The sequence below is a fragment of the Anomaloglossus baeobatrachus genome, chromosome 2 (assembly GCF_048569485.1).
Source record: "Anomaloglossus baeobatrachus isolate aAnoBae1 chromosome 2, aAnoBae1.hap1, whole genome shotgun sequence".
In the NCBI taxonomy this organism is placed as follows: domain Eukaryota; kingdom Metazoa; phylum Chordata; class Amphibia; order Anura; family Aromobatidae; genus Anomaloglossus; species Anomaloglossus baeobatrachus.
Window position 1 is genome coordinate 506,545,287 of NC_134354.1, and position 22,723 is coordinate 506,568,009.

The 22,723-nt window shown below is 42.8% G+C and overlaps 2 protein-coding genes across 4 annotated transcripts in view; one reads left to right on the plus strand and one right to left on the minus strand.

The window, feature by feature from the left end:
- The window catches only part of ARHGAP6 (Rho GTPase activating protein 6), a 369,834-nt gene that overhangs the window by 212,898 nt on the left and 134,213 nt on the right, over positions 1–22,723 (minus strand). The window lies entirely within an intron of this gene.
- On the plus strand, positions 5,014–17,798 carry AMELX (amelogenin X-linked). The gene is made up of 5 exons (XM_075334280.1): positions 5,014–5,079; positions 6,104–6,151; positions 8,678–8,722; positions 14,775–15,170; positions 17,711–17,798. The coding sequence occupies exons 1-5, from the start codon at positions 5,026–5,028 to the stop codon at positions 17,714–17,716; spliced, it is 549 nt and encodes a 182-aa protein (XP_075190395.1). The 5' UTR covers positions 5,014–5,025; the 3' UTR covers positions 17,717–17,798.

Consider the following 22,723-nt stretch of genomic DNA (forward strand, 5'->3'; position numbering starts at 1 on the left):
TATCATCAGGTTTTTCCCTTATGAGCTGTGGCCACCACCAGTGAGTCCGCATATACAGCAATCCAGAATACTGTATAGAAGAGGTTAAACCTGCATCTGATTGCAGTGCCATTTACCCAACATGAAATGATGTTTTTTTACACGGTGAGTGCCACTCTGTTTTCTTCTACTTTGGATGAATTTTGTTACAAACTATATGCCTTAGAGTGTGCACCACTGCTGTCTTTCATATGAGGAGTTCACCTATGCCTCCATTAACATTACATAAGGGACATGGTTAGGCTATAGTATACAACTGCCCTTTTTCTTTTGACCTTTACAATACTTACCTAGGGGGCGGTCCGGTCCGATGGGTATCGCTGCTCTCGGTCCGGCGCCTCCTCAATCTTGTGTGATCTCCTTTCTCCTGCCCAGCCCTGTGTGCATGACGCGTCCATGATGCGTCCTGCGTCATTCACAGAGAGGCCTCCATTGCGCTCCTTGTGCAAGCGCACTTTGATCTTTTGAAACTTTGAAGTTTATACAAATTTCTAGGACTTCATGTCCATATAGAAGTTTTAGGGGGGTTGGTCTTACTGATAGATTCCCTTTAACATGGATATATTGCTGCCCACAGTTTCTGCTTTCTAACAGTTTTCCCACTTCATGTAATACCTGAGACTTGCAGTCAATAATGTTACAGGTACAGACATTGGCAGCACTTTATAGATACATCTGGGGGCAAAGTCACCCCTGGCCAGCTCTTCTCAGCATTGCTGCAGGTGACTGACAGGTCTTTCCCTATGTGCACAAGAGGTAGAGACCTGTCAATCACCTCTAGCAACATAGGGAAGGGTTGGATGGGGATGGCGCCAACTAGTTTGGTCTCTGGCTATGTTCCACAGGCAAATTTTAAAAATATATTATTTCTGAATTGCTGGCGTGTTTCAGAAAAAAACATACATAGCTGCAATGGATCTTATTCATGCTGCCCATGGTTTGGATAGCATGACTCAGATGACAGGTTCCCTTTAAATGCAAGAGTGATGGTAAGGCGTTATAGGGATTTGCAATGTCTGCACATTCCAAACGTTTTGGATTATCGTACAAAGAAATTGTAAAAACCTTGAGAACAAGACGTGCACATTTTAATTAATTATATCTATATAATTATAAATCAGGGTTAACAATGCCTCTAGCATTATAAACTCTGCCTTTGCTTTTAATATCCACCTAATATCCACCTGTACACTGGCTAAGAAGAAAAATGATACACTTATGTATCACAGCATAAAGTACATTGCAGAACCCAGTGCTGCACGTGCCCATGAGCGATAACTGTGTTTATATTTCGCCTTGGCGCACTGCTTTCTCCAAAATACTTCACCGCCCACTCTTTTCCACATGCCTGCCTCCACAGCAGCTGCACAAGGTGACACGTGCATAGTGTACAGGTGTTTCATCACAGCTACATTTCCAAACAATAGGCAGATTTTTTATGCCATTGTACAGACCCTGTGAGAGACAGTTTCTTTGCAATTACTCAAATAAATTGAAGATAAATTTAGAGCTGCATGTTTGTGTGAAGTGTGCGTTTCCATGCAACTTCAAATGCCTTCTCCAAGTTAATGAACCATCCTGTACATTGAGATCTCTGCCCAACGTGAGAACAAGTGAGCTGGGATCCAGTCCCATTTCTGGATAAACAGATGTACACAAGTGTAAATGTGTCATAGATTTTCATTCCTGCCCTTGTTGATTGTAACTTTGTAGTGTGAACTCTGTTAATATCTGAGACCCCAGTGATGTGGAGTAGTGATGGCTGAACCTGCACTGTAAAGTTCAGGGTCCATACCAGATACTTAGGGGCACTTTGCACACTATGACATCGCAAGCCGATGCTTGCGATGCCGAGCGCGATAGTCCCCGCCCCCGTCGCAGCTGCGATATCATGGTGATAGCTGCCGTAGCGAACATTATCGCTACGGCAGCTTCACATGCACTCACCTGCCCTGCGACGTCGCTCTGGCCGGCGACCCGCCTCCTTATTAAGAAGGCGGGTCGTGCGGCGTCATAGTGACATCACACAGCAGGCGGCCAATAGAAGCGGAGGGCCGGAGCTGAGCGGGACGTAAACATCCCGCCCACCTCCGGTCCTTCCGCATAGGCGGTTTGAGCTGCAGGACGCAGGTAAGGTGATGTTCCTCGCTCCTGCAGCTTCACACACACACAGCGATGTGTGCTGCCGCAGGAACGAAGAACAACATCGTAACATGGGTCCTTCCGAAATTATGGAAATGACCGACGCTACACCGATGATACGATTTGGACGTTTTTGCGCTCCTTAATCATATCAAAAAGGATTTACACACTACGATATCGACTGCGACGCCGAATGTGCATCACTTTCAATTTGACCCCACCGACATCGCAGCTGCGATGTCGTAGTGTGCAAAGTGCCCCTTAGTGTCTGTGCAGAGACCCCGAACACAGACTTCTAAGGGAAATCTGTGTTACTTTCCGATTTCAGCCACTCCAATAATGATCGAAATAAGGAATAAAGCAGGACTGTTATACTTACCGACCTTCCCCGTGGCTGTAACACTACTTCTGGGTCCGCTCATTAACTCTCATACATATTCACTGCTTTCTCCGCCCAATGTCAATCCCAGCGTCTGTGATTGGTTGCAGTCAGACCAATCCCCCACCCCCTGTGATAGCATCTGTGATTGGTTGGAATCACACATGCTGTCTGTGTTCCTATAGTGGTGTAAAAATAAATAAATGTATTTAAAAAATGGCATAGGGTCCCCATATATTGGGATATGTATGAGAGTTAATGAGAGATTCCAGAAGCAGGTTCCAGGAGCCCCCTTAGCCCTTTCTACCACCATTTACAGCACAATGTTCAGGTCCTCAGAGGCTTATATGGTGTTCGGCCTCTGGGCAAATGTTCAGGTTCAAGTCGAGTCCCAAATTTGACTTTTTTTTTTAAAGTACAGTCGGACCCACCGAACCCACACATGTGTGGGTTCGCCCATCTCTAATGTGGAGAGATAACCATGGCTATCCTAAAAGCATTAATAATACGTGACTCTTTTGTAAAAGGAATAAACATTTATGTCTTTAATAAACAAATGTTCATCCAAAAACTGGTAAATTCCCTATTTATTACTTAGTAATTTATTATGCATTGCTTATATTTAACATAATCTGCAGCGCTTTACAGATATTATCATCACTGTACCTAATGGGGCTCGCAATCTACATTTCCTATCAGCATGTCTTTGGAGTGTGGGAGGAGGCAGTAGAACCAAGAGGAAACCCACCCAAAGACGAGGAGAACATACAAACTCCTTGCAGATGAGAGATAGTGATAAAAACTGGTAAGCAGGAAAAGGAGAGCAGTTTCTCATGATAACCAATCAGATGGCAACTTTCATTCAAAATGGCCTCTGAAAAGATTAGAGTTGATATATAATTGCTTAATTCATACAACTTCTCCACTTTCCCTTTGCACCAGTTTTCACATATTTCCTCCATATGTTAAAATGTTGTGCGGAGCCAACTATTCCAATATTGCTATCTGATTTTCAGTAAAGTAACCGTTGTGCAGACGACCATATTTTAAGTCCCAGTGTGGTCCGACAAAACATTGGATCGTACTCAGACTATTTTTATTCAATGAGGCAGTGCACATGTCCAATTTGCCACCTTAAAAGGGCTGTCCACTACTAGTGATTCCACATATTTCCCACAGGTAAAATAATAAAGATGATACTCACCACCAGTACTGCCATGGTTTCAGCGGTGCCAGGGCTCATGTGGGGTTGTGAGGCCATACGAGCCCTGTGTCCAGTCAATGTTGGCTTCTTTCTCACCACCTTGGGACCCAACAAACAATTAACAGTAAGTGAGCATAGCTTCAGCGCTCACTTCCTGTTGATTAACTAATTTAGTCTGAAGGTTTGAAGAAGGAAGTCAGTGCAGATTGGACGTGAGGCTCATGTGACGTCACAACCTCATGAGAGCCTCTGCACCGCGATCCCGGACACTGCTGTAAAGGCCCCATTACACGCTACAATTTATCTGACGATCTCAGTAGCGATGTGGCACATCCAGATCGTAGTTACGATTTGCCGAGATTGCTCATAAGTCGTTTTGTAACGGTTACACATACACATCTCACCAATGACGCTACATCGTTCAGCGATATATTGTTTGACCAAGGCGGTCGTGTGGATGTTGTTCGTCGTTGGCAGGCTGTCAAACGTAGCAATATGTCTGCTGCGTTCCAAACGATGAACAATATTTTGAAACTGAACGACGTGTCAACGATCAACGATTTTCAACCTATTTGCGATTGTTCGGAGTCGCACGTAGGTGTCACACGCAACAACGTCGCTAACGATGAAGGAAGTGCGTCACGGAAACCGTGACCCTGACGACATATCGTCAGATAAATCATAGCGTGTAACGGGGCCTTTAGGGTTCTGGTACAGGAGGTGAGTATGGTCTTTATTATTTTACTTGAGGAAAACAAGTGGAATCAGAAGGGGTTGTGCTAGTAGTGAATGACCTCTTTAAATTTTAAATGATTTCCTGAGTACACACAACATTGTTGGTTATAAATGACCTAGGTTTTTTTTCAAGCTACGTAACTATGTAAATAAATAGAGTAGCACTCGGCCATTTAAGTCTCCGATGACTGACAGAATGGAGTATTATTTTTATTCACTCTTCTCCACATCTGAGAAAAACAGATCCCACTCTGATCAAACTCTGATCAGAGTCTGATCTGTAGCTGACTAGTCCTATTGGCATAATAGGACCGTTTTCCTCGGATTGTCAAAATCATTTGTGTGTTCCTAGCCTACAGCGCAGAGAGTAATGACCTACAAATTAGTAAATAAAGAAATGATTAGATAAAAGAAGTGTAGAAATTGCTGGTGACCTACGATTATAAGATTTTGTAGTATTAATCTAGAAAATATATTTAACACTATCTGAATCACTCTTACAGGTTTACAATAGTCTTGTGACATTATGAAGACTTGGATTATGTTCACATCACTCCTTGGAGCTGCTTTCTCCCTTCCAGTAAGTTAAAATGATACAAAAAAGTAATTTCTACTGCCAGTCCTGAACATATTATTATCTGTAGTAGTGATGCAGTATAAAGAAAAAAATACCGCTCATGAGTTAAAAGAATGTGTAAATTACACAGGAGATAAACAAAAATTTTGATTATAACACATTTTCTCTGAGCTGATCTTCAGTTTCCAGTAACCATTCACTCCTCCTTGTCTATAGGGAAATAAGTCAGCAGGAAATGGCGTAGAATTTAGTTAGATTTTTTTCTCAGTAATTACATCTTGATTCTTCAGTCCTAAAGTAAACTTTTATTTCCATTTATAAAGATCTATACATTATTCCTGAAAATCAAACATACTATTTTTAACAGTTATATTTTAAAATCAGCAAAATGAAGGCTTGATACTATCAAAATAACGGAGAAGACCCTGGTGGACCTATTTTGGCTTGCTCAAGATTGATCTTCCTACAGATCATTCATCCATCAAGTCACCATGGCTTGAGATTGAGCTTAAGGCTGTTTAAAAATATATATATTTTAACACATCTTGTGCATGTACACCTCGTAATTCTTGTCACACATTTGCAGTGTAGCATCACCTTTGATGAACTCATGCTTCTAGAAATTTTATTTTAATATGAACAGTGCTTAGCGTGGATCTTGGGGCAGGGTCATTATTATTCAGCCAGCTATTGGAATTTCCTTCATTGAGCGCTCCCTGTAATCCAAGATATTTGAGGAGATATTCAGCTCACAGATATTTCCCCTTGGACCCCAGGCAGTCTTTCATGTAGTGTCCACCTGACACATGCCTCTACTGGCAGAACGATAGGACTTGCCTGCCCCAAAGTAGGGTGGACCTTATTGTCCTTATTGGACACATTGTACAGACAATGGGAGACACTACTCTTTCATAAATACCATATGTAATGTAAGCTACGAGAAGAGCTCCCAGTAAGGTACTGTCTACAATTTTATAAGTTTTTCATGGTCTTCAATATTACTAATGTTACACATATTTATTTGCAGCTTCCACCTCATCCCCAGCATCCAGGATTTGTCAATTTAAGTTACGAGGTAGGGAAAGGGTTTTTTTTCTATATATTTTATATATTTTCTCCTGTGGGAGATGTGCTGCTTCCAAAATGGTTCAACAGTGGCCTATTCTCATCTTCCAATTAAAATAAACAGTCACACTTAGTATCAGCCGAGTGTGCATGTTTTAGTGAAATCAGATATCGGTCAACCAAGTGATGATTAGAGATGAGCAAACCCGAGTTTCGGTGTTCGGACCAAACACAAACTTTAAACCCCCCCCCCCCCCCAAAAAAAAACAAAAACAGAGTTCAGGTTTGGAATTCAGATGCTTTACATGCAAACTACTTGCGCTAGCATCGCTGTGCTCGAGTGCGCTCAATGCTCAGTCCAGTGCAAGCTGCTTGCAGTGTTTGATCGGCTCTAAAAAAGTGGAAAAACCCCTTCCACCCTGCCTTGGATGTGTTCTGTTTATGGCTGGCCGCATGTCGGTGGAGATCCAAACTGCCAATTAGTGATTTCTATTGGGGTTCAGGTCAAGTTCAGATCCCAAGCTAAACTTCATCTAAAGTCTGGCTGAATCCGCCAAACCGAACTTCCAAGGGTTCACTCATCTCTAGTGATGATTAATGTAAAAACGGTCATGAACATGGACTGAGACTTGTACAAGTCACAAGGAATTTTCTATTTGTCTGCCTATTATCTCCAGGCTATGGGCAGTGTTACTTTTGCTCCATTATAAACACAGTGACCTGGGTGTAATGTAGCCAGAATTAGTTTTATTGACCTTGGGGATCTGGGATGATGAGATTTTTTTATTTCCTTTCTTAAGCTGGTGTCACACATAACGACGACGACAACGACGTCGCTGCTACGTCACCATTTTCTGTGACGTTGCAGCGACGTCCCGTCGCTGTCGCTGTGTGTGACATCCAGCAACGACCTGGCCCCTGCTGTGAGGTCGCCGGTCGTTGCTGAATGTCCAGCTTCATTTTTTGGTCGTCACTCTCCCGCTGTGACACACACATCGCTGTGTGTGACAGCGAGAGAGCGACGAAATGAAGCGATCAGGAGCCGGCACTGGCAGCTGCGGTAAGCTGTAACCAGCGTAAACATCGGGTAACCAAGGGAAGACCTTTCCCTAGTTACCCGATGTTTACGCTGGTTACCAGCCTCCGCTCTTGCTGCCAGTGCCGGCTCCTGCACTGTGACATGTGGCTGCAGTATGCATCGGGTAATTAACCCGATGCATACTGTAGCAAAGAGAGCAAGGAGCCAGCGCTAAGCAGTGCGCGCGGCTCCCTGCTCTCTGCACTGTGACATGTAGCTGCAGCACACATCGGGTTAATTAACCCGATGTGTGCTGCAGGAGAGCAAGGAGCCAGCGCTAAGCGCGGCTCCCTGCTCTCTGAACATGTAGCACAGCGACCTTATGATCGCTGCTTCTGCTGTGTTTGACAGCTAAGCAGCGATCATAACAGCGACTTTCAAGGTCGCTGTTACGTCACCGAAAATGGTGACGTAACAGCGACGTCGTTGTCGCTGTCGTTTAGTGTGACACCAGCTTTAAGATGTGCATCTTAACACATTAAAAACACATTTTTATAATGCTTCCATTAATTTAATCATCAAAAATAGTTTTCTTCTTCGGATATGTCTTTATGAAAATCATCAAAATGTTTTTAGCTGCAGTACTTTGGGAGATTTTATTGGTCAGTAATTTATATCAGTGAACCAACTGCCATTTAAGAAATTAAAATATTTAGACCTCATAGGGTTCAGTTCCACTTGCGTTTTGCAATCCGACAAAAACATCAGATTGTTCTCACTCTAGTGCAAAACTATGGGGCAGTGTCCATCTGCGATTTCTCATGCCATAGCGGCATGCGGAATGAATCGCAGGATGCTGCGTTTGGCAGCGAGTCTCGGCTCATGCACCCCCATACATGTCTATAGAATGTGAAACATCACACTGTACTCACATGTAATCCAAGTACAGTGCGATATACGCAGAGACAGACAGCGGAGGAGATGGGGAGAAAGTGCTCCTCAACCCTTCTCCGCAGCTGTGACCCGATCACAAGATCGCATCACAGTTGCATGACCCTCGGCTGACACTCGCAGTAGAGGGTCATTAGCATATCACTTCCGATACTCTTGCATCGGAAGCTATGCGTAGGTGGAACCGTACCCTTACACAATCTCCCATCCCATCTTCCTATGGAACTACACTACAAGTTAAATGTCTGACTTATCTTGCGTTTTTGCATTGTTTTTTCTACTGAAGCTTGCCATGGCAAAAATCACTGCATTTTACAGCGCCAGCAGTGTGAATGAGATTTCCGAAATCTCATGCAAATTTGAAGCAGTTTCAAATCTGCAATGTATCAATTCTTTACGAATTTTTGCAGTTTTTTTTATTCAAATGAATGGGGAATAAATGGATCAAATAACGCACAAAAAATGAATGTAGTAGCTGTTTTGTTAATTTTCTTCAAAGTATAGTATAATTGTAATGATAGGTTTCAAAAATACCAATATCTGAATATTTGTTGCATTTCCTTTAAGATACTTACACCTTTAAAATGGTACCAATCCATGATGAAGCATCAGGTAAGTCACTTCACTATGGTCACGTACTGTATTTGTACTGCTTCTTATCAGATTCTGAATATTTGCTTCTCTAAAAATGGAAAAGTATGGGCTTAGGTTGACACCCTGGAAGTATTGCTCATAAGAACAGTATACATATACACTGATTAACAAAAGGGTAACAATGTTTTGAGCTTTGACTTTCAGGCTTCAAATCTCACCACTACAGCTTCAAACGCTAGACTACCTTCATTTTATAGACAATCATCTTGGCTATCTCACACATAAATTTGACTTGCAACTATTTAATATATTATTAGTTATGCAGATTGTTGTCATGTCACTGTATTATTTCTGTTTTGCTTTAGGTGGGGAAAAAATATTTCTTACTGTATACTACAAATTACAACCTGTTCTCACATTCTCTAATAGCTCAGTGTGTTACGTATTAGGTTGATTCCAAAGTGAAAGGTCACTGGATCGAATAGAGGAGCATCCATGAAGAAGGCTCAACTTCAATATCAGAAACTTTGCAAAGTAGAAGAGAAAAAAGTTCAGCACTACTATTTAATATCTAGCAACATGCTCTGCTATGCAAACTTGATTCAGTCACCTGTGGTCAAAACAATGCTGGTGCTCAGCACATAAAGCACAAGTCTTTGATCCAAAACTCCAGAAAAGGAAAAAAAAAAGGGCTGCACTCACCATTAGTAATATTCACAACTTTATTCTTCAGTCCATCATAGCATCATAGCATACAGGTAAAGGGGAAGGTCAGGGGACATCAGACAATGGCTGTTTCGTGCAACCATATCCGCGCTTCAACAAGTCCTGTTGAAGCGTGGATACGTTCATGCGAAACAGCCGTCATCCTGATGTCCCCTGACCCTGCTCTCTGCCCTACCTATCTGCTTGCTATGATTCCTTTTGTCCTGAAGAAGGAGATGGATATATCTCTGAAATGCATATGATATTCCTTTTGTCCTGAAGAAGGAGATGGATATATCTCTGAAACGCGTAGACTTGTGAAAATAAAAAGGGATTTATTTAAATCTTCTGGACTCTGTGGTTTGAGCGCGGCTTACACCCGTATTACTCTCCTCGCTTATGTTACCTATATGCTATGATGGACTGAACAATGAAGTTGGGAATATTACCAATGGTGAGTGCCGCACATTTTTTCCTTTTGTGGACTTTTGGATCATCATAAGAAGCGTCAACTCGAGTTTACAAAAAACTATGAAAAGTGGACAGATTGGAGACGAGTGATTTGTAGTGATGAGACACAAGTCAATAGATTAGGCTCTGATGGGTACAAATGAGTCTGAAAGGAACAAGAGAAAAAGAGGCTAACGGATCAAGAAATTGAAGGAACTGTCAAGTTCGGTGGAGGAAGCCAGATGATATAGGGTTGTTTCACAGCCAGGGGCATTACATATTTGACCAGGATCGATGGTGGTCTCGATGCTGAGCTATATATATCATACAAAAGTCCCCTGACCTTAACCCAATTGAACACTTGTGGGTAGAGTTGAAGAAAAATCTGTATACATACTGAAATGAGTCACCCAGTATGCACCAACATTGGGAACGACTAAAAGAGACCTGGGATCAGATTTCGGTTGAAAAATGCTTGAATTTTAATCTATGCCCAGATACAGTGTATCACAAAAGTGGATACACTCCCACATTTTGTATATATTTTATTACATCTTTTTAGGGGTCAACATTGAAGATATGACACTTTGATACAATGTAAGGCCTGAAAAACACATCAGTGAAAACCACGTCCGTGTAAAACGGGCCGTTTTTCGGGTCCGTTTTCCGTTTTTTAGGTCCGTTTTTATGGTATGTGTGGCATGCGTGTGTATCCCGTATGCTAGCCGTATGTGCGTGTGGAATGTTCGTGTGTGCGTGAGTGAAATAACTGACGTGTGTGTGTTGTCCGTGTGAAATGTACGTGTGTGATGCAAAATGTCGTTACTACATGTCGGAAGACAGAGTAGCGGGATGAGAATGAACTCGGGTGAACTTCACCCGACTTCATTGTCATGCCGCAGCTCTGTCTTTGTGCCGTGTACTGATTAGCGGTCACCTGTGAAGGATTCACCGGTGACCGCTAATCCCCCGAGTGACTGAAGTGTCCCCCCCTCTCTCATACTCACCGATCCCCGATCACCGGCGCTGCACGGCATTCACACTGCTCCGACGGCTTTTTCTAATTTGAAAAAGCCGGCCGCTCATTAAACAATCTCGTATTCCCTGCTTTCCCCGCCCACCGGCGCCTGTGATTGGTTGCAGTGAGACACTGAGGTTACCCGCGGCCACCGCTGGATCCAGCGGTGGCCGTGAGTTACCTGACTGACAGCAGCTGATCGCGCTACTCATCTCATTAGCTGCGTGGAGGTGACCGGAGCGGCGGTGTCTTCTGCTGCTCCTGTCATCTCCATGCAGCAGAGCTGGAAGCGACGCTGGAGGTCCGTGGATTACGCCGGACATGGAGGGCTTTGTCGGGGTTAATAAATTGGTAATGAGGGAATTTGTTTGTGTTTTTTATTTCTAATAAATGATTTTTCAGGTGTGTGTGTGTTTTTTAACTGTCACTTACAGATTAATCATGGAAGGAATCTCGGGGAGACGCCTTACATGATTAATCTAGGACTTATTGGCAGCTATGGGCTGCCAATAACTCCTTATTACCCCGATTTGCCAACGCACCAGGGCAAATCGGGAAGAGCCGGGTACAGTCCCAGAACTGTCACATCTAATGTATGCGGCAATTCTGGGCGGCTGCTGACTGATATTGTTAGGGTGGGGGGCTCCCCATAACGTGTAGCTCCCCATCCTGAGAATATCAGCCTTCAGCCGTATGGCTTTATCTGGCTGGTATTAAAATGGGGGGGGGACCGCACGCCGTTTTTTTTTTAATTATTTATTTATTTTACTGCACAGTATAGACACGCCCACCGGCTGCTGTGATTGGGTGCAGTGAGACAGCTGTCACTCAGCGTGGTGGGCGTGTGTGACTGCAACCAATCACAGGCGCCGGTGGGCGGGTAAAGCAGGGAATACGAGATTGATTAATGGGCGGCTGGCTTTTTCAAAATAGTAAAAGCCGCCGAAGTTTTTATAACAGCCGTGCAGCGCCGCGCCGGGGATCGGGGAACGGTAAGTATGAGAGAGGGGGGGGAACTGACCGACAGACAGCTAAAGGGACAGACAGACAGAGAGACCGACCGACATAGAGACCGACCGACGGACTGAGGGAGAGAACGACACAGAAAAAGAAAAAAGAACGACATCACATGAAAAAAGCACAAAACGTACAGGGAGCAAACAGAGATGCGTCCGTGTCACTTGGACGTGCGCACAGACCCATTGACTTTCATTGGGTCCGTGCTGCGTGTTGCATGCAGAAAACGGACATGCTGCCGTGCAAAACGCACACAGGTACGGATCACGGACACGGACAAACGGACATGCATCAAAAACGCACGTGGAGCTTTTATCATACAATAACATTGGTGCACGTTTGGCCGTGTCTCCAGTATACACGGAAACGAACCAAACACGCACGTGTTTCACAGATGTGTGTTTCAGGCCTAAAGTAGTCAGTGTGCAGCTTGTATAACATTGTAAATTTGGGGTACCCTCTAAAGAACTTAATACACAGTCATTGATGTTTAAACCGCTGGAAATAAATGTGGATACACCCCTTATTGAAAATGACCAAATTTTGCACAAAGTGTCAATATTTTATGGGGCCACTATTACTTTCAAGCAATGCCTTAACTCTCTTGGGCATGGAGTTCACTAGAAATTCACAAGTGGTCACTGGAATCCCCTTCCACTCCTCGATGACGACATTGAAAAGTTGGTGGATGTTACAGACCTTGCCCCTCTCCACCTTCCATTTCAGGATGCCCGACAGATGATCAATAATGTTTAGATTTAGGACCTTTACCTTCAGTTTCTTTATCAAGGCAGTGGTCACCTTGGAGGTGTGTTTTAGGTCGTTATTATGGTGGACTTTGAAGAGAGGGGATCATGATCTATTTCAGCATGTCACTGTACATGTTGGCATTCATAGTTCTCACGATGAACTGTAGTTAATCTTGTGCATCCTTAAAACAGGGCTCCTTTTGGGATAAAAGCCATGCAAATTTGATTCAGTGTGCGGAGAATAGTCTGACCACAGACAGGCTAACTTCCCATCCCTTTAAGCTTTGGAGCAATATTGGCAACACTCAAACTTCTATTTTGAAAAGGCAACCTCTGGATATGACGTTGATCATGTGCACTCAACTTCTTTAGTCGACCATGGCAAGGCCTGTTCTGATTGGAACCTGTCTTGTTAAACCCCTGTATGGTCTTGGCCACCGTACTACACCTCAGTTTCAGAGTGTTGGCAATCTTCTTATAGCCTAGGCCATCTTACTTTTTGTAGATAAACAATTCTTTTTTTTCAGATCCTCAGAGAATTCTTTGCCATGAGGTGTCATGTTGAACTTCCAGTGACCAGTATGAGAAAGTCTGTGAGCGATAACACTACATTTACCACACCTGCTCCCCATTCATACCTGAGACCTTGTAACACTAATGAGTCACATGACACCGGGGAGGGAAAATACCTAATTGGGTACAATTTGGTCATTTGCCATTTTCACTTAAGGATGTACTCATTGTTAATGCCAGTGATATAAACATTAATGGCTGTTTGCTTATTTATTTAGAAGGCATATATAGTTTACACTGTTATACAAGCTGTAATCTGACTTTACATTGTATCAAAGTGTCATATCTACAATATTGCCCTATAAAAACATATAATAGAATATTTACAAAACTTTTAGGCGTGTATTCATTTTTCTCACATACTGTATATATATATAATATATATATATAAAGTACAGACCAAAAGTTTGGACATACCTTCTCATTCAAAGAGTTTTCTTTATTTTCATGATACTGAAAATTGTAGATTCACATTGAAGGCATCAAAACTATGAATTAACACATGTGGAATTAAATACTTAACAAAAAAGTGTGAAACAACTGAAAATATGTCTTATATTCTAGGTTCTTCAAAGTAGCCAGCTTTTACTTTGATAACTGCTTTGCACACTCTTGGCATTCTCTTGATGAGCTTCAAGAGTTAGTCACCGGAAATGGTCTTCCAACAGTCTTGAAGGAGTTCCCAGAGATGCTTAGCACTTGTTGGCCCTTTTGCCTTCACTCTGCGGTCCAGCTCACCCCAAACCATCTCGATTGGGTTCAGGTCTGGTGACTGTGGAGGCAGGGTCATCTGGCGTAACACCCTATCACTCTCCTTCTTAGTCAAATAGCCCTTACACAGCCTGGAGGTGTGTTTGGGGTCATTATCCTGTTGAAAAATAAATGTTGGTCCAACTAAACGCAAACCAGATGGAATAGCATGCCGCTGCAAGATGCTGTGGTAGCCATGCTGGTTCAGTATGCCTTCAATTTTGAATAAATCCCCAACAGTGTCACCAGCAAAGCACCCACACACCATCACACCTCCTCCATGCTTCACGTTGGGAACCGGGCATGTACAGTCCACCCGTTCACCTTTTCTGCATCACACAAAGACACGGTGGTTGGATCCAAATATCTCACATTTGGAGCCAAAGAGAATTCCAAGAGTGTGCAAAGCAGGAATCAAAGCAAAAGGTGGCTACTTTGAAGAACCTAGAATATGAGACATATTTTCAGTTGTTTCACACTTTTTTGTTAAGTATTTCATTCCACATGTGTTAATTCATAGTTTTGATGTCTTCAATGTGAATCTACAATTTTCAGATTCCTGAAAATAAAGAAAACACTTTGAATGAGAAGGTGTGTCCAAACATTTGGTCTGTACTGTATTATATATATACTATATATTATATTACATACACTATATCCATCAATCGATTAATAGAGTATACAAAATATAACGTGTTGGGACATGCCTACTGAGCTTATGAGCAATACTTCGATGGTGTCTACGATGTTTGCCAAAATGTCATCTCACATAGGCTCTTACTTTTGCTTACTATATTCTGTTTTGTAGTACCCTTCTTATGGCTATGAACCGATGTCTGGATGGCTGAAGAATCCAATGGTTCAAATGTCTCAAATGATTCCACAACAGCTACCACATCCACATGTTAATCCAAAATTACTACCACACCACCCTATATTAATACCTCAACAACCAATGATACCAATACCTGGCTATCATTCACTATTTCCACTTCCACCCTCACAAACCAAACAAATAAATCCAATTCTTTTAAACCCTGAAAATCAACATCCAACAAACACACAACCAATGGAACCACCAAGACCTGACAATTCACATCAACATGGTCAGCCAAATTTACCAAATCAGCCACAGCCACCTCTGGTTGAAGAAAGACCACAAAATCCGTGGCAACCCGAAATCAAGACTCCGTTAGAGGAGCTGGTAAGAATAATTTACCTGGAAGCTATAAGTATTATTCAAAGATAGTATTCTACCAAACAGTGCAATCATAGTCTTATAATCGGTATGTAAATGTTAAGATCTATTACAATAGATTACTTGTTTAAGGCATTAATCTCAGAAGGGAAGGTTACATAATGTAACCTGACTAATATGGTTATGGAATTTTTCAAGCTTATAACAGGAAGATCATGGAAATGTGGAAAGCCCTTGAGCCATTACATTGTCAAAGAACCTAACAACTAGATAGGAAAAATGTCACATAGTCACCGATAAATACAGATTGTGGAACCTATCTACTCCAAATCTGTTGTTTTCCAATAGAAACACAAAGGTGCCAATACCATAAAATAAGATTACATTTAATATAAAAGAAAATAGAAATGCAGATCAAATCCTTTCCCAAGACAAGATGAATATTTAGTTATTGAGAAGTTCAGATCTCCGCAGCGAATGTTTATATTCTTTACATCCTAAAATAGCATGATAATTAAACAACCACAGGAAATGGTTTTTGTAAATGTAAAGAACACTCCTCTATGTTACAAGAATGTCTGTAAATTAGTAGGGGCTCAAGACTTTGTTATGGTCACTGCATTTAATTCCACCTATGGCCAACAGAAATTTAACCCTCATTTTTGACTTTAAGGCTATATGCCCACGGGACATTGTACCTGCGGATATATCCGCAGGTACGTCCGCAGATTTCCCCGTAGCTGATCTCCAGAATTTGTAGCTATCCATTGCTGCGTGATTCCAGTGAAATATCGCTGTAAACCTGCGGACATTCGTGCGACTTACCTGCGGAAGTCCCAGCCTCTATCTCCATAGTGGAAAGGTGGGATTTCGGCAGGTATTTCCGCAGGAATAATTGACATGCAGTTACGTGCGGCTGCGGGACATCCGCAGCATATTCCACAGCCGCACATACTGCAGTATGAACACAGACACTCCCCACGTCCCATAGGATAACATGGGGAGTGTCTATACTTGCTAAAACCTGCAGATTTATCTAGAAAATCCATACAAATCCGCAGGTTTTCCGCAGCAAAATCCGCGGGTACATAGTCCCGTGGGCACATAGCCTAATTGTCTTTGAAAATATTTAGTATCAATACTTATGTTCGGTAGAGCACTAGATTCATATAACAATATAACAAACCAATTCTAATTTGTCTTCCCAATACAATTTACCTTAAATGTCATGTATCGTACCTATGATGACTTCTCGTGGACCACATTGATTGAATAGTATTATGCATCCTAGTGTAAACCTAAAAAAATCACATCACGATGGGGCTAATCTAGCAAAAGTTGGAGGATTTATTTCTCTTTTGATTTAAAGGGAACCTGTAATCCCCAAAATGCTATTTACCTGCGGATATAGCGGTAGTCTAGAGATAAATATTGTTTTATCTCTGACAGACGATTCCACCAGCGATCTGACCTGGCACGGATCGCTGGAGCGTCGCTACATGGTCGCTGGTGAGCTGTCAATCAGGCAGATCTCCACAGCGATCAGAGATCAGCCACCAGCGACCTGTGTAATGTCGCTGTGCTTAGTAACCATAGTACACATCGGGTTACTAAGCAAAGCGCTTTGCTTATAGTTAACCGGTGTGTACCTTGGCTACGTGTGCAGGGAGCAGGGAGCCAGCTTCAAGAAGCTGCGGACGCTGGTAACCAAGGTAAATATCGGGTAACCAAGCAAAGCGCTTTTCTTAGTTACCCGATGTGCACCTTGGTTACCAGCGTCCACAGAAGCCGTCTCCCTGCTCCCTGCACATTCAGATCGTTGCTCTCTTGCTATCAAATACAGCAATGTGTGCTTCACAGCGGGAGAGCAACGACCAAAAAATGGTCCAGGACATTCAGCAACGACCGGCGACCTCACAGCAGGAGCCAGGTCGTTGCTGGATGTCACACACAGCGACATCACTAGCAAGATCGCTGTTGCGTCACAAAAAACGTGACTCAGCAGCGATGTCGCAAGTGAGACGTGGCCTTTACTGGAGCAGTGGCTACAGGTAGAAAATGAAGGTATATTCTCCCAGTAGCCACTTGTTCCCAGTCATTGAGATGGTGCAAAGAGCAGTTACAGCCATGGGTCACTGTACAGTGAACACACTGTAGTCACTCTATGGCACATTGATTGACAGCAAGCTCTGCAGAGTATTGTGTTCTGGCATCTGGTGAGACTGCTAACCCTGCACCCCCTGCAGATGTCTCAATGCTTATCTGTTTTATGGTCTTTAGTGTGTATATATAAATATATATATATATATATATATATATATATATATATATATATATATATATATATATACTGTATATACACAGTATATATACTTAGGACTTGTTAATTAGAATTCTATCTGCACAAAATGAATAAACATTGAAACATGTCTGCATATATAATTATCGATCTTTAATTGAACTAGATGGTTATTACTTTGCACAAAAAAATATATGTTTAATAGTATACAGCTGCGTCTCTGATTCATTTTTTCATTTCTATTTAGGATTAACTTCCACTGGAATTTAAGGAATGAAAAAAACGCAGGAAAGTTCTATTTGTGACATCCTGAATTTGTCTTTTAGATTGTTAATATAACTGCAAAAATAATCAGAAAAAGAAAAAATAAAACTAATCTACAAGTACATAAACTAGCACTTTGTGTGTGTCGCATTCTTTCCTGGATTTAAATCATTACATTATCATAAATACTTTATCTGAATTATATTTGATGGAAAAATATTCTAGATTTCAATGAAAACAAAATGAACAGTAAAAATATGGTAACACCAGTGTTGTTGGCATGAGAGTTTGCCACTTTGGCACATGCAGAACGTTCCAATACTGTTATTGTTAGGCTCTTCCTTCACATTGCATCTTGCATTTATGGAATACTCTCTTTGACCATCAGTACATTCACAAAAACAATACGTGTGCAGTATAAATTGCTACATTTCCATATTTTAAAGTAGTTGTCCACTTCTAGTTCCCCTTATCGAACCCAGGGGGTTTAAAAAACTATACTCACCTACTGAACTGGCACCAGTCTTCCCTTCTCGGCATTGTTTCCGCAAGTTTTCTTGTTTTCACCAATATTCTTGCATCAATATCTGGTGAAAGGGAGGTATCACGTGCCATTTGCAGCCAATCAGGAGCCACTCTAATATTTCCTAAGAACAGGAGGAGGGATATTTTTCTATTCAGATGGAATATGTAGGTTGTGGTTACCGGTCAAGTGAAGCCTCCTGTCACAAGTTAATGCCAGGAGACTGGCAGAGGACAGAGTACCAAGTGTGGAGGAGCAGTGCCAGTCTGGTAGGTTGGAAATATATTTTATGCTATTTTTTACACCACCTTGGGTTTGTTAAAGAGGTTGTCCAGTGAAAAAGTTATCACCTATTCTGTATTATTGATCGGTGAAGGTCCGACCACCGAGATCTGCACCAATTGACAAAACAGTAAATTTTTGTCCCCAAATGGTGCACTCTTATTCCTGTTAGAATGGAGTGACAGTGTATATGCCAAACTGATGCTCAATTTATTTTCTATGGGACTGCTGAATAAAGCCAAGCACAGCACTTAGCAGTCCTATGGGGAATGAATAGAGCGTCAGTCAGGCATGCCCAATGCTACTCCATTCTAATGGGGAGTAAGAGTGATAGAACCCCCAATGATTAATATGTTTTCATTTATCCTATGGATAGGTGGTAACTTATTCAAACCGGACACCATTAATGGTAACATTTAAATTTATGATTAACCCCTTTAATGCATAGACAGACTATAATTGAGGTCAATGTCATATATTTTCAGTAATGAAATACCTTAGAAAAAAAATGTATCTGATCCACTTCATCCTTGCAAAATAATTCTCAAGAGTATCGGAAAGTTCCTACAGATCTAATCTGTACAGCTAGGTTTAGGCATCAAGTGCTCAATTCCAGTGGGTTTAACATCCTAAAAAAAAACTATTTCCAAAGCAATGCTATTCTTGTCATCAAACGATGTATCCAGCACCACATTATGGCTTTCATTATGAAGAGAAGCGACAAAGCAGATGGAAGCTGAGTGTAAAATTAAGGTTCACTTCTATAATTTACTGATATGTAGAGACAATTCTGAAAACATATACAGTATATGACTACCACCTGGAGAGTAGAGGTGTACAATTTAGCAATTCATATTAATCCTTATATCATGAATTGAAATGAAGGCATATAACATTTTGTTTTATTATCAATGGGATTTAATAATTGGCAAAAAAGTCAAATATATTAGATTAGTAGATGAATATTATAAAATTAGTGAGAGGAAAGTATAAAAACTCACTTTAGAAAGAAACTTGCAAAATATGTGAAAAAGGGGTTTTGCAGGTCATCTCTCATCTGCCTGATCTTACATTGAGTTTAGAAAGGCACTGCGAAAGTCTAAGGCTATGTGCGCACGTTGCGTAAAAACATGCAGTTACGCTGCGCTTTGTAGCGCAGCGTAACTGCATGCGTCCTGCGGCCCCTGCACAGTCTATGGAGATTGTGCAGGGGCCGTGCGCACGTGGCGTCTAAGAGCGCAGCGCTTCGGCTACTGCCGAAGCGCTGCGCAAAAAGAAGTGACATGTCACTTCTTTCCTGCGCTTTGCCGGCAGCTCCTGCTCTGTCTATGGGAGGAGCTGCAGGCAGAGCGCATGGAATCGGCGCTCACTACGGACATTTCTGCAGCGATCTAAAGCGCACATGTGCTCTTCAGATCGCTGCAGAAATTTCTGCAGGGCTTGTACGCAACGTGCGCACATAGCCTAAGTGTGACAGAGGCTAGGAAAACCGTATAATGCCTGCCAGGTGGCAGAGGCTAGGAAACCTGTATGATGTCTGCCAGGTGACAGAGGCTAGGATACCTGTACGATGCCTGCCAGGTGACAGGGGCTAGGAAACCTGTACGAAGCCTGCCAGGTGACAGGGGCTAGGAAACCTGTATGATGTCTGCCAGGTGACAGGGACTAGGAAACCTGTACGATGCCTGCCAGGTGACAGAGGCTAGGAAACCTGTACGATGCCTGCCAGGTGAAAGAGGCTACGAAACCTTTTTGATACCTGCCAGGTGACAGAGGCTAGGAAACGTGTACGATGCCTGCCAGGTGAAAGAGGCTAGGAAACCTGTATGATACCTGCCAGGTGACAGAGGCTAGGAAACGTGTACGATGCCTGCCAGGTGACAGGGGCTAGGAAACCTGTACGATGCCTGCCAGATGACAGAGGTTAGGAAACCTGTATAATGCCTGCCAAGTGACAGAGGCTAGGAAATCTATATGATGCATCCAAGGTGACAGGGGCTAGAAAACCTGTATGATGCCTGCCAGGTGACAGGGGTTAGAAAACCTGTATGATGCCTGCCAGGTGACAGGGGTAGGAAACCTGTACGATGTCTACCAGATGACAGAGGCTAGGAAACCTGTACAATGCCTGCCAGGTGACAGAGGCTAGGAAACCTGTATGATGTCTGCCAGGTGACAGAGGCTAGGAAACCTGTACGATGCCTGCCAGGTGACAGGGGCTAGGAAACCTGTACGATGCCTGCCAGGTGACAGGGGCTAGGAAACCTGTATGATGTCTGCCAGGTGACAGGGACTAGGAAACCTGTACGATGCCTGCCAGGTGACAGAGGCTAGGAAACTTGTACGATGCCTGCCAGGTGACAGAGGCTAGGAAACCTGTACGATGACTGCCAGGTGACAGAGGCTAGGAAACCTGTACGATGACTGCCAGGTGACAGAGGCTAGGAAACCTGTACGATGACTGCCAGGTGAAAGAGGCTAGGAAACCTGTATGATACCTGCTAGGTGACAGAGGCTAGGAAACGTGTACGATGCCTGCCAGGTGACAGGGGCTAGGAAACCTGTACGATGCCTGCCAGATGACAGAGGTTAGGAAACCTGTATAATGCCTGCCAAGTGACAGAGGCTAGGAAATCTATATGATGCGTCCAAGGTGACAGGGGCTAGAAAACCTGTATGATGCCTGCCAGGTGACAGGGGCTAGGAAACCTGTACGATGCCTGCCAGGTGACAGGGGTAGGAAACCTGTACGATGTCTGCCAGATGACAGAGGCTAGGAAACCTGTAAAATACCTGCCAGGTGAAAGAGGCTAGGAAACCTGTATGATACCTGCTAGGTGACAGAGGCTAGGAAACGTGTACGATGCCTGCCAGGTGACAGAGGCTAGGAAACCTATATGATGTCTCCAAGGTGACAGGGGCTAGAAAATCTGTATGATGGCTGCCAGGTGACAGAGGCTAGGAAACCTGTACGATGCCTGCCAGGTGACATTGGCGAGGAAACCTGTACAATATCTGCCAGGTGACAGAGGCTAGGAAATCTGTATGATGACTGCCAGGTGAAAGAGGCTAGGAAACCTTTACGATGCCTGCCAGGTAACAGAGGCTAGGAAACCTGTACGATGCCTGCCAGGAGACAGAGGCTAGGAAATCTGTACGATGACTGCCAGGTGACAGAGGCTAAGAAACCTGTATGGTGCCTGCCAGGTGAGAGAAGCTAGGAAACCTGTATGATGCCTGCCAGGTGACAGGAGCTAGGACACCTGTATGATGCCTGCCAGGTGACAGGAGCTAGGACACCTGTATGATGCCTGACAGGTGACAGGGACTAGGACACCTGTATGATGCCTGCCAGGTGACAGGGACTAGGACACCTGTATGATGCCTGCCAGGTGACAGGAGCTAGGACACCTGTATGATGCCTGACAGGTGACAGGGACTAGGACACCTGTATGATGCCTGCCAGGTGACAGATAGTTGGCTCAGCTTCGGTCCTGCTCAGAGTTCAGCAGCTTCATGTTCAATGTCAGATAGGGAAAGAGAGGGCCACTGTATAATTGTTTGAACACAAGATTTGCTCTCACTATATTTTCAGCAGAATTTCATGAGAAGCTTAATGTAAGTATAATTGTATAATAATAACATAAATTCTGTCTATAATAATGACAACGTACTGATCTTTATACTCGTCTTCATATTGTTCATATACATGATGAGATTTAAAGTCTATTTTTTCAGTAGTATATTGGGAACAGCTGGGCATGGATTCCATGTTGCTGGAAAGAGATTATTCAGTGCTTCACATCTGGTTGTGGAATGTAACCACGGTGAAGTGCTGCTTGTTTACTGAGAGGGAACGATCTGATCACTGGCGGACTACTGCTCGGAAAGATGTCAATCTGAACGACTTTCACAGACTTCCTGTATGAAATGCCATTATCATCCAGGGACAAATGCTCTGAATGAGCACAACACTGTAATCCTACACTTAGAAAACTCACAGTTATGTAAGCAGAATATCTATCTATCCATCTATCTATCTATCTATGGTGCTGTGGAAAAGTTTTAGGCAGGTGTGGAAAAAATGTTGCAAGTAAGAATAATTGTAAAAAAAATCTGTTACAACAGGAATGCAATGATTTGGAAATTCTTATACAGCAGGTGAAATAAGTATTGAAGTAGAGTCATGAG

What these genes read in the sequence shown, in the direction of transcription:
- AMELX (XM_075334280.1), top strand. Translation starts at nt 5,026, where the DNA reads ATGAAGACTTGGATTATGTTCACATCACTCCTTGGAGCTGCTTTCTCC. An exon ending in TTGTCAATTTAAGTTACGAG is followed by an intron (nt 6,152 to 8,677) that starts GTAGGGAAAGGG and finishes ATTTCCTTTAAG; the next exon opens with ATACTTACACCTTTAAAATG. An exon ending in AATCCATGATGAAGCATCAG is followed by an intron (nt 8,723 to 14,774) that starts GTAAGTCACTTC and finishes TCTGTTTTGTAG; the next exon opens with TACCCTTCTTATGGCTATGA.